Genomic DNA, 16280 nt, shown 5'->3' on the forward strand with positions numbered 1-16280 from the left:
CATCGGCTCTGTTCAACCTTGAGCACTAGAGATAGGTTCTGCAACAATGAATTAATTGCAACATGACTGTAAATAGTACTTTAAAGACTAAGCAGCATTTGTTCTGATGGAGTTTTATGTACTCTCTTTTCCTTTAAAAAAAAAATAATAATAGTTGCACTCCGTGTTGAAATAGCAGCAACAAACAGTCAAGGATTCTCCAAGTAGCGCCTCCTGTGTTCCTTGGCTCCCTGCCCTAAGACAAGTAGTGCTCTCCCTGAGCTTTGTTTTCCCGTGTGTGTCCCAGGCCTCACCCTGCAGGAGTCCTGGGAGCAGCAGCTAACTAGGAGTTAGTAGGATTGTGCATTCTGCCCAGGGAAGTTGGGTTTAGAGGTGTGGACCCCGTCCAGGGGTGCCTAATTTAGGTGCACCGGCCACACTGCTTGGTGGCATTAGAGGAAACGTGCCAGGTTTTCTCTTGTCCGTGGGGCACTGACTCTGAGCTGGCTTTTCTTTAGGGTGTGGCACGTTGCTCAGCGCCCCCTTCTGTGTGCATGTGCACTTGCAGGGTCGCCGGCAGCCTCTGAGGGGGAGCAGAGGGAGCTGGACCCTTGGCCGTGGCCTCCTTACCCCTGATCTAATAATGCCTGGGCTGGTATGTCCCAGAGTGCCTCCTACACCGGGAGGTGTAGGTGTTTAGGGGGAGATGTTTGATTTCTGATAAACAGAAGCTTTAGTGCTGTGATTGTGGCTAGCATTCCAACTGCCCAGAGCTGTTTATATCACGAATATAGAATTTTAAAGGTACACCCGCAGGATGGGAGCCTCTTTCTTTGTGTCCCTCAAAGCATGTTGCATTCATGGCTATTTAGAGGCTCTCCACTCTGAATCTGTTCTCTGAGCAAGTTGGCATTTCTGTGAAAACTGAAGCTTGAACCCCCAACCCTTACATTGTGGTCTTCAAGTTTTTGCTTCTGTTCCCAAGGAAACCATTACCAGAAGTTTGATATGTGTGAACATTCTCTCTCTCCCTCCTCTCTCTCAATATAGCTTGACACAAACTCTGGAGGGCTGCTAAGATTTAAAAAAAAAAAAAAAATTCTGCTGCTGAATTTCTCTCTCTCTCTCTCTCTCTTTTTTAGCTTCCTTAAGGAAAATCCCACTTTCTTTTCTGACCCCAGTGCACACTCCAGTAACCTCAGATCAATAACATGTAAATTGAAAAAATTTTTAGAAAAGCTAACAAAACAACACAAATTAACTGGCATTATGAAATTTGGAGAGATCAAAACCACCAACCAACCAGCCTAATCAGGACCTGAACTAGCTGGAGCTGGTGGCCTGGCCTGATGAGGGAAGGAGCCAGGGGCCCTGAAGAGGACACCTCAGTAGGGGGTTCCTCAGAGAGGTGGTGAAGGGAATTGCCACTTTTTTTTTGCCTCTTCATTAACATATTCTGTAAGAATGTGAGTACATTTTCTTATCGCCCCCACTGCCCTTTCAGGAATGAGACTTCGTTCCCTTATGTACAGCTGTTGGGTCAGGGATATTAATCATGTACTATTTACCTTTCGGTGATTTGATGCAGATGAAGGAGGACTGAGGGAAACGAGTGCTAAATATATTTTAATCACCTCAGCTGCTTTGAAGGAATTCCCACAGATAAGCTCCAGTGCGGAGCAGCGTCTGTCCGCATGCTTCCCCTTGTCCCTGTGTGAAATGGAAGCCGGCCTGCCGAGTGGGGGGCTTTGCACAGTGTGCTCATTGTGTAATTAAAAGAAATTCCCGATGCTGATGGGCCTCGGCCATCCTGCCAGCACCATCACTGAAAAAACAGAGGCCTTAACTTTGAGGGCCCCGGCGTTTCTGGGCCGATCGGATTGTCCCCGTGTGGCTGGGTTTACAGAGTGGGGCCCTGTCCTTCTCCCCAGCTCTGGACTAGCTCCGTTCTCAAGGGGCTCCGGGCCGCCTTCCTGAAAAACCTCCCCCAGGAGCTCGCCTGCGCCGGCATTTCACCTGACCCAAATCAGATCTTTGGGAAAGAAATTCTATTCTATACCTCACTCCAGAGAGTCAGGACACTGATAATGTTTTTCTTCCTCCAACTGATCTCAGGAGATCAATTTAGAGAAGAAAACTTGAGTATCTTTCTGCTGAAAAGGAAGTGTACTACTGTTCGATATCTGTCTTAATATTGATGTTACTGGGAGAGAGTGTCTATGTCTTTCTTTTTTTTTTGCCTCTTCATTAATATATTCTGTAGGAATGTGACTACATTTCTTATTTGGGGAACAGTGGAGGCCTTCATTTCTGCTTTTATCTCACAATTCTACTTAAAATGCAAATGTAGTTGAAATACATCATTTGTGTGAAAAATGAGATGGGCCATTTGGAATATGTAATTTTAAAATATGGAACCAACACAAGCGTACGATCAAAGTAATGAGTTAATTTTAATTTCTTTTTCTTGCCTGCAGATGTCCTTGAAGGTTACAATGGGACGATTTTTGCCTATGGACAGACCTCATCAGGAAAGACGCACACCATGGAGGTACGATTGCAGCCTGATGGGAAGCATCCTCGCGGGTGGCTCAGTAGCTCTGTACGACCAACCACAGTCGGGTGCCTGCAGCCCCCTGACTGTGAAGCGAGAGACGGTAAAGGGACCGGTCATGTCTGACCAATTCATTTTGGCATTGTGGAGTTTCAAAATAATGATAATAAAATCCCAGGAGTTCAGAATTTCAAAGAAAATCCTTTGTTGGTGGCGCTCTCAAAATGGTAATAGTACATTCTTTTAAAATAGTCATCAGTAAGCTAAACAGTGGTGTGAGTATCCTTATGGACTGCAGCGCTAATCTCACTGAGAAAGTCTGCTGTGAGAATCATTTATGCTAAGAAGGGCCACTCTAGGGAGGTGAATTTCCTCAGAGGAAATAAAAAACCATAGGACAGAGATGCAAAGAAGTTGGCTTATGGACCAAATTCAGCCCAGAGACATATTTTTATTCTGCCTGCACACCTTGTGTTTTTATATTTTAAAAAAATTATTATTATTATATGTATTTTTTAATTGCAGGCAGTGCTTAAAATGGGATGATTTCACACAATTTTAAGCTTCCAAATTTGGCTGAAAATTCTAAAGATCCTACAACTAAGCAAAATTTCAGCATCCTATAAAGCGTAGGCATCACTAGCACAGACATCATCGTCTTGTTCACCTGTTTATTCAAGTTTCTAGTGCATGGAACAGTGGCTGTTCCTCTAGGAGGGGTTTGATAAAACACTTGTTAAATTGATAGCCTCGAGGTGACCGTGGCCAACCCTGTGTGTGGGTTGGGCCATCCAGTGTACCCCAGCCCCCTGCATGCACAGTAGGAACTAGCTTGCAGCCTCCTCTGTCATTGGTGTGCACACCTGACCTCTGTGGGGGTGTGAAGGTGTGAGCCCAGCTCAGAGTGTTGGCTGTGGAGCCTGCAGCTGTCTTCCAGGCTGTCTTCCAGACAAGACACAGCTACAGATAAAATTGGCCCCTTTACCTCTTCTTTTCCTGCTTTTCGCCATGGCCTCCTGTAAGCCCTTCAGGGCCGGATACTCTTCTCTAGGCTGGGCCCGCCTGACAGGTGAGCAGAAGTAGAAGAGTGGTTATTATAAGACACTGTGCAGAGGAAGTTTGGGGAACTCAGCTTACAAGCAGCAGGGTAAGATGAATCCTTGATCCTTCAAGTTTACGATTTTCATTGACAGTACCCTCCTGGGAATGTTACTGAGAGACGTCTGCTGCAGAATCGGTTTAGCTTATGAATCATTCCTATTGAAGAGGAGATTTCAAAGACACAAGGCTAAAACCCTTGGGGCTCTGATGTTCTGCTCACACCGATTCTAAGTGTGCCTGTGACTCTGGGGGATCTTATTTCTGTTGTGTTGACTCACTTTCAACCATTCGTTGGGGGGAATGGGGGACAGTGGCTCCGAGATCTCACAGATTAAAGGAAGCATGAAATTTGTTTACCACTGCTTCTGGGCGGAGCAGGACCGTTCTCTGACACCTGAGCCTTGGTCACGCTCTTCTCTGCATCTCATGTTCTCATGCAATACCCCTTGGAGATGCAGGCACATCCTCTTGCCTGCCTCTCTTACTGGGCCCCAAACACTTAACCTTCCAGGCACTAGCAAAGTTGCAGTTCTGTATTTCCCAAGTACCAGCAACTCCAGTAGCCATGACAAAAGCTCCTTCATAGGCCATAAGGCATGGGGGGGTGGTGTGTGTGCAGCGCATCTCACGACGATGTCCGTCAGTCTCTAGGTTTTTGAAACATTACCGAACAATATACAAAATAACAACAGAAAATGCGATAGTTACCATCCCCCAAATCATAGGGACTGTTTATAAGAGTGACCTTTTTAGCTTTGGGATTAATTCATCTTTGGAAAATACAGTTATTTGCTGTATGTCAGAAATTTAAAATGTAAACCATCAAAGGAGAGACCTGTCCCCAGAGTAAAATCATAGTTTGTGGTGTGTGTGTGTGTGTGTGTGTGTGTGTGTGTGTATGTATGTTGGGGAGGGGTGAATCCGTGGGTGTAAGGAGATGGCAAAGACAAATGCCAGCTCTTTAAAATGGAAATAGGAGGTGTTTTGTTAAATGAGGGCACTGGGAGCCCTGGGCGTCTCACACAGCATGAGCCTTATGAGGCCTGCAGCATGCTCAGCTGGGGACCTTAGGGGAACTGGCTTCTGTGCAGGTTACTCTCACAGTAGATTTATTCAGATTTTGTAGTTTTTTCATCCACATCAGTTTTAAAAGGTTGATTGCAAGGGGTACTTTTCTTTACTATGACTTCTGAAGATCCTAGAAGGAAGGAATGGGTTGGGAGCCCTTTCCTAGACCGCCCCCCTTCCCAACACACACACTTAGTCTGGTTCTTTCTATCCAGTGATTATAGATTGAAGAGATTTTAGAGGAAAAGAGAAGCCCCGAGCTGAAGTTGTAGAGACTGTGGGAGACCGAGAAATCCAGGACCCCGGAATGCAATTAAATTAAAAAAACAAATCAAAACAAAACAAAACATAAAAAATAAAACCCTGCAGGGCTTGCACCATCTGAACGGATTTTATGTATTTGGAATTACACATTGTGATCTTTCAAAGGCTTTTGGAAGGGGATGTCAACTCCCTGAATGGACAGAGCTCTCACATTTTAAAGCTGTTTTTCATTTTAATCCCCTCATTTTTGGTCTGACATCCAATGGTGGTTCCATTACCTTCTATTGAGTAGAACAAACAGATAAGCCTACGTAAAACTGGAAAGATGAAATTCTGAAGATGCAGCATTTAAGGTGGATTCTCAGTAAAAATAGGAAACACTGATGCCAGGCTTGGTAGGACACTGGCATGAGCTGGGCCCTGGCGTGTGCGGCCAGTGTTCCAGCGCTGGGTGGGAGGAGGGCTGCTGCGGGTGCCGACTGTACGGAGAAGAGAGGGCTGGACCTTTGTTTGGCCTGTGGTGCTGGGAAGAGCTTCTGTGGGCCTTGGGCTTTGCTTTGTGGCCCTCTTTGGCACAGATTTAGATGGATGGAGACACACTGTTTTTCCTTCTGCCCGAAGGGACACCTGGAGCCCATGGAATGGTGCAACCCCCCCCACTGCTGAGCTGAGCCTGCCAAGTGATTTTTAATGAGCCTGTCCGAGTGCATTGGTGCTCGTGTGAGCTGACAGGCTGCCTGCTTTCCCATCTTAAGTGTTTCAGGAAACTGTCCTGCTTGGGAGGTTGAGGAGGCACCTGGGGCTAGAACAAAGGGAGTCTTGTTCTGAGGCTGATGGCCTGCATCTGGTTTCTTCTTTCATGTACCCCGAGAAGGCCACATTCAGAAGTGGGAGAAGTTTTTGAAGAGGATTATGTAGGATACAAGTATAAAAATGTTCTTTTTGTTTTCTGAGAGAAAAGAGGATGATGAAGTGGGACGTTCCTTTGCTACCCAAATCTATCCCAATCCTTCAGCCAATTGAAATTGCCCTGGCTCTCTGGAAGGGAGCCTTGGTTAGTATTCTTCAGTTCCTGGGCCATTGCTGTCCTCTCAGGACCCCTGCTGCATTGCCTTTGCCCATCCTCATCTTCCTCTTCTCTCAAGATTTGTCGTCTCTCAACAAAGCCATCCCATACCACCCCACCTGGAAAGGACTCTCCTGTGCTCTGAATTTCCACAGCTCTCTGCTTTTTTACCACCTTTCATTGCCTAAGGTGACTACTGCGTATGTGTAGATGCATATTTTATTTGCAAGAAGGAGCGAAGACCTTTATGAAACACCTGACTATCTCATACATACATAACACACACATCAACACTCTCCCCAACACCACTCACCCCCACATACTACATACATCACACACATCCACTCCGTACACCACGTATACCACACACACACACACACACACACACTGTCTTGACAGGCTCAGTTTACTGAACATAAAGGCTCAGTTTTCACCACTCTTGGGTTTATGAGCTAGATCAGGCATCCCAGCCTGGAAACTTGTGGTAGATTTGAGTAGTACTTCTATGACTTCTATGACTAGATTCTAGTCGTACTTCTGTGGGAATGGGAGGTATCCTTATGCCTTCTCCAAATACACATGTGCTGCCCTTTCATGTGATTTTTGGGTGTGGGCTTCAGGGAAACAACACAGGGAGTGTCCCAGACTCATTCCTGGTTCTGCCTTGGTTCTTACCCTGACAAAAACAAACAAAGGGATGCCAGTATTTGTATAAGCTAGGAATCAATTGAAAGATAAATCTTTTGGAAGGGAAAGCATCTAGGGAAACAGATTTGAGTCATTTATAAATGACTTTTGGGTTATCTCTCATCTTTCTTTGTCTGTGGACCATTGAGTAGAAGCTAAAGGATTATGATGGATTATTGAAGGGTTCTGTGGGGAACATGCGGGCCACTCCTCAGATCTCCAAGCTGGATTGGCCCAGTGGTATCGCAACATTTGACTAGACAGAGATCTGTGTTTTCACAGTCCATGTCATTTCTGTCAGCAATTTACACAGTCCTGAGCCTGTGGGGCCCAATATTTTATGTTTACAATGGCCTATGAGAAGTAAGCTTACCAACATTTGAGAGACTCTGAGTCTCAGTCATTGAGGGCTGTTTTCCTGAGATGTCTAGTCATGGCCTAGGATAGAAATGTATTTTCAGACTCTTCAGGTCAAATAAACCTTGACGACTGCTTAATGAGAACCTGATTTGAGCTGAATAATATAATGCTAATATTTATCATTTCTAACCCTCTATCTATACTGCTTAATTTAACTTCTACAATAATTCGATGTAGGAGACACCGTACTTAGCGTCATAAGCAATGGAAGAAATATATATATGCACTGGCCATCTTGCCTTCAGGGGCTGTACCATCAAAAAGCCATATAAACACATCACAGGATTTAGGATCCTTAGCATTCGAGGGCATTCCCAGGTGAAAGAGCTTTGCCAGGGCCCAGATATATCTAAATTCAGCTTTTCTCTTGCTTTCAAAAGAGTGGAAGGTGGATCAGGTGTGCAAAGGAGGATTCAGAACCAGAAAGTGCTTAGCACCCAAGTCCACATGATTTCTTGCTTTTGGTAATTCAGATTGTTGGCTTCAGAGTCAACCTGTCAGAGAGGCACTATGTGGTGAACCCCCAGAGGATACAGAAGATCTCACTGAGGAAAACAAAGCAGATCTTCCAGGTGTGGGGCAGATTTTAGAACAAGGGTGTGAGTCATAGTGTTGGTAAAGTTTGCTGAGAGAAGAGTAAATGGGTTTTGTACTTTTCTTCCAGTTCCATTTTTCCTAGAGTTTAGAACTTTCTGAAGATCCTAGAGTTTTAGAACTTTCTGAAGCCTCTTCTTGCCAATGATTACTTTAGGCCTGCAGACTTCATGTTTGTGCATTGATGTGTAGTTTAACAGGGAACAGGACAGAACTTGGAGCATGGGAGTGAGGAAGGGTCTCTGGAAGTCCTTGCTGAGGCTGCTGTTTAAATACTTCTAGAGCTCTTGTTTGGGAATTGCTTTCAGATATCATGGCATATTTTTTTGAAAGTCTTCAGAAGCAGCAAATCTGGATCTTTAAAAATGGATTTAGTGATAGAACTCAAATCACAGAAAAATTCATCTATACCTTCATCCCTTAGATGAAATATCCCTCAAATCCCTTAGGGTTGGAGGATGGTTGCTGGCTGCATGGGGCAGGGAGGGCTGGGCCTCTTTGGTAGAAAAAAGGGGGATAAAAGAATAAGAGAACATCTTACAAGTAAATTTAAATATTAGAAATTTAAAAAGAAACCAGCTAAAAAATTTTTGTAACATTTTGGGCTGGGAATTACAGATTTTTAAGAAATTGATAAAATGGCTTTTCTTGATTGGTTTGTGAGGTGATACTGAAGGTATTCCTAGAATAATTATTGTTAAATTTTTGAGCAATGATGACTATCAGTCTATCAATGTCTATCAGCTCTCAAGTTGGCTTTATTAAGGCAAATTAATTTGGACTTATACATTTGGATCAGTTTGTAAAAATTTCAAAACAAAACCCACATTTAGTATGTGATAGTCCCCATATAATCCCAGACCTCCTCCTGTCTTCCTTCCCTCCTTCTTACCACACTCTCACTACATACAATGATTTGCTGTCCTGAGTGGCAGCTGGAAAAAATATTTTCAAGACCTAGAACCTGACAGAACAAGCTCCCTTCTACTGGGTGAAAAGGAACACGGTGAGTTATTTTCATGAGCTTTTGGGCTGTTGGCACGTCAGGGGGACCTCCAAGGATCTGACTCTGTGTGTGTGTGTGTGTGTGTGTGTGTGTGTGTGTGTGTGTGTGTGCGCGCGCGCTCCCTCTTCCATGGAGTTCTGTTATGAAACCCAGCTTGGTTCCTTCTCTCTTCCACATGTTTCCTGGCACTCTAGCTGCCTGTGCTTGTTTTTTTCCTCACTAGGGGAAGCTACATGACCCTCAACTCATGGGGATCATCCCAAGGATTGCACATGACATCTTTGACCACATCTATTCCATGGATGAAAACCTGGAGTTTCACATCAAGGTAAGTGCTGTTGATTAAAGAGAAAAACTGGGCCCCAAACCACGTTTTCATTTTCCTTTTTGTATGTATACATAAAAGATTTTTTATCTATTTTAAATGAAATGCTATGGTAAGCAAAGCCATAGTTATTTAATGACTCAGGTGAACACTGAGGAAATATCAAAGTAAAATAAAAGCCTTATTTAGGATAGAATCATCTTGATAGTTGTCTGAATTCTACCCTTTACCCAGTGGATCTCTATAGATATGACTGGAATGTGTCCATGATTGGGTTAGGACAGCATTTCCCAAAGTGTGTTCCATGTCCCTCATATTATTAATAGGTGGACTATCAGGAAAAAGGCTAATGGGGCGAAATAAGCTGGGAGAATGTTTTGTTGAACAATGTTAAGTTCATCACAAGTTAAATATGCTATTATGTAATCCAGTTCTACAAGGAGGACATGTAGCAGATGACGTTTTCCAGCTTCTTTGACTGTGTTCATATTTTTCCCCTCTTGAGGTATGATGGACTAGTGTTTTGAGGAGTATGCTCTGACAAGTGTTGGCGAAGGGTGTTATCCTTCCTGGTTTTTGTTTTAGTTTTTATTTTTTTATTTCATTTTATTTTTTAAAAGATTTTATTTATTTATTTGACAGAGAGATCACAAGTAGGCAGAGGGGCAGGCAGAGAGAAATGGGGAAGCAGGCTCCCTGCTGAGCAGAGAGCCCGATGCAGGGCTTGATCCCAGGACCCTGAGATCATGACCTGAGCTGAAGGCAGAGGCTTAACCCACTGAGCCACCCAAGTGTCCCTGAAGTTTTAAACCAGAACCTCGTTGCAACTTAAATTTGAATTGAAAGAGAAATTTTTTCTCTTAATTACAGCTGTTAATTTATAACATTGGATATTAGGGATACATTCATTGGAACTCATTTGTTTTCACCGGACTGAAAGTCACTTGTTTAAGCAAAAAGAGGTAGTTGTTACAAGATACAAAATTTGTTGGTAGGCATGGGGCACAGAGGTTGTAGAAAAGCAAGAAATCCAGACCCCCCCCTTATATAAATTTTTAAATTAAAAAAATTGAGATATAATTCATATAATTCATGTACCATAAAGTTCATTTTTTAAAGTGTATAGTCTGGTTTTTAGTATATTTCCAAAAATGTACAACCATTATCACTATCTAATTCCAGAACATTTTCATCACCCCTGAAAGAAACCCCATCCCTGTTACAGTGCCTGCATTTCTGTTTGCTTGCTTTATCTTTCTGGGGGGGAGGCGGGTCGGGGGAAAAGCCACCATGACAGCTCCCATTCCACATCCCCTACTCCCATTTCCTAATTCCCCAGGGAAGGGGCTCATTGGCCTAGCGTACAGTTGGGTTGCCCCCAGTCTGATAAGCTGTTTGCAGGATGCACATGGCTGGCTGGGTCCTCACCGCAGCGACTGGGAACAGTGTGGACAGGGTGTGCAGAAGAGATGGGGTCAGTTCCAAGAAGAAGACTTGGAGCAGAGCAGATGAGCCAAGAGGCTGACCAGCCCCTTTGAGGCTGGGACCTTAGTGCACTAGGCCCATCCTTTTAGAGATGAAGAAACTGAAGTTTCAAGACTTAGTGCTGGATGATCAAAGTCACATATCAGGTTATTGGCAGAGCTAAGATTAGACTCTTGATCTGACCAACCTATGTGCGGCACCTCTTTCATTATCTTAAACTTCTGCCCTTATTTCTGCTATGTACCTTTCCTAAATTATATGAAAACAAGGCAACAGCTGTTTGCCTTTCATAAATTAGATCCAGGAAGTCTTTTTACTTCTCATATCTTTTCTTTCCGTTTGTTGGTTAACACAGGTTTCTCCTCCTTGCCAGGGTTCTTTATATCTAAGGATACAGAAGCCTCTGGCTTTGATGGGATCAAGATTTAGGAGCTTAGTACATCTTTAAGGCCGTGTGCATTTAAATACCTTAAACTCCTGTAGGGTTCTTATGGGATAATCCTGGAGTAAGACGTTAAACCAATTACTGCCCTCAAAATAGGGTCTTGTATTAGAATCTTATTAAGATAAAAACTGCCCCAGCATGGTGTGGGGGAGAAGGGGGGGTCGGGAGGAGAAGGAAGAGCACCCAAGTCTTCAGGGCTGAATTTTACACCCTGGCTTCCTCTTCTGCATTTGTAGTTATGCTCACTTACTTCATAGATCATAATTGCAAGTGGGCAGACTAGCTATTGACTGTTCCGTGTTTTGAACCAAGTGGTGACGGGCTTAATCAAGAAAAAGAGGCTTGATTAAAGCAGTTTTGAAAATCTGTTCCTTAAAGTGAGCCCCATAGAGGCTTTAAATGTTATTTCCGAACATGTTATTTTCTTAATGCAAAACAACACATATTTATTTTTCTTCCACCTGGTCTCACAAAGTATTTGAAATGGCGCGCGCGCACACACACACACATACACACGCACGCACAAAACCACAATCGTCCCTCCCCGTGCCCCAAAAGCAGCCAGTATCTTCTTAATTAATTAATAAATTAATTAATAAATTAATTAATAAATTAATAAATCAGAGGGGTTTTTCTCTTCTCATATTAAACATGATTAGGATTTTAATTGCCATATTAGCTAATATGTAATTTATGACTGCAATCTATGGAAATAAGGACACATGTGTACATCTCTAAGGTAACAGAAGTCTTCATGAAAACTAGACAATTTTGAGATGCACAGAATGGTTTGGAACCATGGTTGAGTTGGCTACCGGGAGGCTGAATTAGAAATGTGTAAGATTAGAGGCCAAACAGACCCTAGGATTTCAGCCACAGGGAGAAGTTTTCAGGAGCAGTGAGTCTTTCCAAGGTCAGCTAGGTCTGTCTATGACGCACACCGCTTGGTGACTGGGGATTTTGACAGATAATCTGGCAAGATCAGGTTGTTAGGCAGACGGGCAACTTGGAGAGGATGCCCAGCAACACATTCCAGTGTTCGAAGCCAAGACCCCAGATCCCAGAGAAACGGGGAAGTCAGGAGGCTCCAGGACACAGACTAAGTAAGGAACTGGACTGAGGGGTAAGGACTAGTGCTGGGTTGGGGAGGCTTCGCTGCCCCTGACCAGAGGTTCAGAGCTGAGATGCAGGGGTGAGGCTGGGATGCAGGGGTGAATTTCACCTGTTGAGTTACACCCCAGCTTTACAATTGTTTTTTTCAACTTCTTTTCTTTCTCAACAGCTTGTTTGTCGATTCCTTTGTTTAGGTTTCCAAAAAAACCCCATGAACATGAGGGAAAGAAAGTTGATCTGGGAGGTGGAAGGCAAGTGTAGACAGAGTGCAGAATCCTAGAGAGAATTTTTGACATCATTAAGTCCAATGGCTTCATTTGACAGATGGGAAAACCGAGGCCTATAGTCCTAGTTATATGTGAATGAAATCTCCACGGTCACATCTCTAGTTAAAGTTGTTCTCAGGTGTCAGGTAGTGTAAGAACCACCTAGGGAATTTGGGAGCCAAATTCCTTAGTTCTGGGAGATTCTGATTAGGAGTTGTGCAGTTGGGCTCCCACCTTTGCAGTTTCAACGAAGGCTGTGGGTGATGCTGACGCAGGCAGGACTGGCACTGGGCTCTGGGAATACCCGATTAGAAGGCTTCCTTTCCCTCTCCCAGTGGAGTCTTTCTCTCATTAAATCCCATTTTGTTCCAATCCCTCCTGGCCTTCCCAAAGCTGGCCACCATCAGCAGCCGTCTCCCCGTTACCCTGAGCTCTTGCAGCTCTAAGCAAACTGCTCATATCCCCGTCCCCACTTCCTTCATGTGAATGTTTTGGACCTGGTCTGGTAAGGGGGTCAACATCCCACATGAGGAGATGCCAACTGATTTCAACAACTACCCGCCAAGAACGTTTTCTGTTCCAGGCTTTGTGCTACCTAGAAGTTTGCTTGGTGCTCATCATGCGTGAAGGGTAGAGTCCATCTGTAAGTGGTTGTCTAGCGCACAGTGTAAGGAGCACCTGAATCAAGACCACAGACCACAAGACCCACTGTACTGCAGGGAGGGGTCCACCCTGAGCAGGGGCCCTCAGAGCAGGCTGACCTAGCAGGAAGCAGGAGAGCACAGAGTCGAATGGGGCTCTGCTGCAGGCTTCTGAATCTAGCTTTCTGCCCCCCGCTCCTGCTCTTCTTAGCTGTGCATGACAAAGGCTTTTATGAGTTCTAATAATGACATTCTTCAAATACAGCATGGCATTTCTGTTTCAAACTCCATTTGTTTTTAACTAGGTTTCCTATTTTGAGATCTACTTGGACAAAATCAGGGACTTACTTGATGGTGAGTAACCTGAATATATGTCCTCTATTTGTTTTTTAACAAGGTCCAGGGAGGGTAAAGTGATTCATAGCTCTTCTGCTTAAGGAATTAATGAAAATTTATAGAGATGTTTTATTACCTTTATGCTATCTGCTTATTCTCAACCAAGGCTTAAAGAGATTATTAGATTTGCAGATCTTTGGTAACAATTTCCTCCAATACAGAATCTTTAACTTTTCTTTTCTCCTCTGCCTTTTGTCATCCTTATTTTCAGTATCCAAGACGAACTTGGCTGTTCATGAAGATAAAAACAGAGTCCCGTACGTAAAGGTATGAGGAAAACTTGATGATGCCATTGACTTCTCTCTCAGCACTGTTACAAAATATGCCCAGAATATTGTTTTAGAGTGTATGTAGGTGTTTCATCATGTTCTTTATATTTAATATCATCTGGATAAAAAATAGACATTTAATTTCTTCAGTCATATCTGTGTGTGAAAGTGTCACAGAGGTCTAGTCACATGAGTAAGAAGTGGTGAAGTGAACAGATATTTATTATTCACATGTCAAGAGGCTTTGATAGTGGAGATAATTGTCTATACTTCGCAGGGAGAGGAAGCCTATCATAGCATTATGCCTAGAACTTCAAAGTGACTAATTAAAGTTGGTGGCTCACATGAAAAGCAAAGCAAAATCTCATCCATTTCTTTTTCTGTCCCTGATTTTCTTTATTTTCTGTTTCTATTGCTGTTGAGTATGTACAGGTCCTTAAACATCTAGGAAAAAGGGGACATTTCTTTTCTGGTTTACTTCTGGGTTTCTTTGGGTTTTAGCAGACTCCTCTTTGATGTAGAACTCAAGCCATAAGCAAGGAGGAAGAGCTGTTGGATCCACATGGCAGCCTTTCTCTTATTCTGCACCTCTTGAGGAAAAAGGGGAGAATGTTTAGCTGTCTTCAAATAGAGTTGCTTTCCAGTTTCTAATGGTGAACCTGATCTGACTCTCTTCCAGGGGTGTACCGAGCGGTTTGTGTCAAGCCCTGAGGAGGTCATGGATGTGATAGATGAAGGCAAAGCAAACCGACATGTGGCTGTCACAAGTAAGTGTGGGTGGTGTTTTCTCAAAGCCTGTCACTTGGGATACAAGTGTATTTCCTTGGGACAACAAGGAAATAATGCCAGGGAAGGTGTTATAAAGCAGTGGCCCGGAAGCAAGCACACGGGAGTGTGCAGCACAAGAGTGTCTCAGCAGGTTGAGGGAGGCATGCCTTCTGCCATGCAGGAAGCTCTTGGGAATGCTAGGTGAGGCTCGCTGGGCCCTGGTAGCCCCCTCCCTCTGGACCCTGGGGGAAACCATCAATCAGCCAAGGAAAGGGGACTAAAAGCCAGCTTCTAAATGTATTTTAACCACATTATTATTCAGGTTAAAGAAAATGCAAGCCAACAAATTTTATATGCTAGCCATACTGTGGAAGGAAACCTCTTTAGATTTCTTCCCTCTGTAAAAAAGGAAAAGAAAAGCAAGGAGCTCAGAAAGTGGAGCTTAGAGCCTCATTGAAAACCTTCCTTTGCTGTGTTAGTAACAAACAACATGCAGGCCAGCGTGTTGACCTTGCAGTTCCTTCCTTGGCGTGCACACACATCTCCAGGAAGCGGGTCTGATGTTAGAGCAGCAGTAGCTCTGGCCCTCCGTCTTTGGGCTGTCTCCTTTTTAGGAATATGAACAAGTCAGAGTGAGTTCATAGGAAGAGCTCGGGATTTCTAGCTTGGAAGAAAGAAAAACTCTGAGGAGAACATAGGGACGGTGTAATATATTTCTTAACATGTTCATGGTGCTGATATGCATGAAGTCGGTTTTGCTTTGTATGAACCACATAGGTAGGCCACCCAGGATTGTTGAAGCTACCAAGAGGCAGGTTTTGACTGACCATGAGAACTCCCTGCTCCTGATAGCTGCCCCCAGGAAAGCCTGCTACCTGGAGGGGCCAAGTTCTCTGTGTGGCATACAAGAGATGGAAGCATCGGTTGGTTGACTGGTATAGCCTCTCTGTCTCTTCTACCAAAGGCTCTGTGATTCTGTCATCCAATACTGTAACTCTCTACCTTTTCTCTACCCCAACATCCTATCAGATGATATTCACATGTGTGGCAGATTTTATAGGTGAGCCTAGACATGTATACAGCATAGGTTAAATTCCATGTCTTTCTCTTCTGCCTCCACATAAGGCTGATATTCTCATAGTAATAGCGTCTTGTTTATAAAGAAGTTATTTGTTTGAGGAGTGCCTGGGTGGCTCAGTGGGTTAAGCCTCTGCCTTTGCCTCAGGTCATGATCTCAGAGTCCTGGGATCAAGCCCTGCACTGGGCTCCCTGCTCAGCAGGGAGTCTGCTTCCCCCTCTCCCTCGCCTGCTGCTCTGCCTACTTGTGATCTCTCTTTTTTCTGTCAAATAAATAAATAAAATCTCAAAAAAAAAGAAGTTATTTATTTGATTTCTTAAGCTATTTTTAGTCGTAAATTATTCATAGCATACTTGACAATCCATCTTGGCCCTTGGTTCAGAACTGTAGATGTTCGACATTAATTATTTTTCTTATCATTGTGGTAAGGTGGTTTTAAAATTACACATAACATAGAACTTACCATTTTAACCATTTTTAAAGGTAGAGTTCAATGGCATTAATTCCATTCATAGCGTTGTGCAACCATCATCACTGTCCGTTTCCAGAATTTAATCATCCCAAAGCTAAACCCCATGCCCATTGAACAATACCTCCCCATACTTCCTCCTCCTAACCCTGGTAACTGGTTTACCACTTTGTGTCCCAATAAACTGGGTAAGTCTAGGTACCTCATATAAGTGGAATGATAGAAGCCCTCTTGTGACTGGCTTGTTTCATGTAGCATAATGTCTTCAGGGTTCATCCGTGTTGTA

The 16280-nt window shown here is 43.7% G+C and overlaps 1 protein-coding gene across 1 annotated transcript in view; it reads left to right on the forward strand.

The window, feature by feature from the left end:
- The window catches only part of KIF5C (kinesin family member 5C), a 156541-nt gene that overhangs the window by 57993 nt on the left and 82268 nt on the right, over positions 1 to 16280 (forward strand). Inside the window, exons 3-7 of the mRNA XM_004757858.2 lie at positions 2457 to 2530; positions 8963 to 9067; positions 13320 to 13368; positions 13622 to 13677; positions 14359 to 14446. Of these exons, the coding sequence (XP_004757915.1) occupies positions 2457 to 2530; positions 8963 to 9067; positions 13320 to 13368; positions 13622 to 13677; positions 14359 to 14446 (372 nt within the window). The remainder of the gene's footprint in view (positions 1 to 2456; positions 2531 to 8962; positions 9068 to 13319; positions 13369 to 13621; positions 13678 to 14358; positions 14447 to 16280) is intronic.

Source organism: Mustela putorius, unplaced genomic scaffold (genome assembly GCF_011764305.1).
Source record: "Mustela putorius furo isolate JIRA1106 unplaced genomic scaffold, ASM1176430v1.1 tig00003867_pilon_pilon_pilon, whole genome shotgun sequence".
Classification (NCBI taxonomy): domain Eukaryota; kingdom Metazoa; phylum Chordata; class Mammalia; order Carnivora; family Mustelidae; genus Mustela; species Mustela putorius.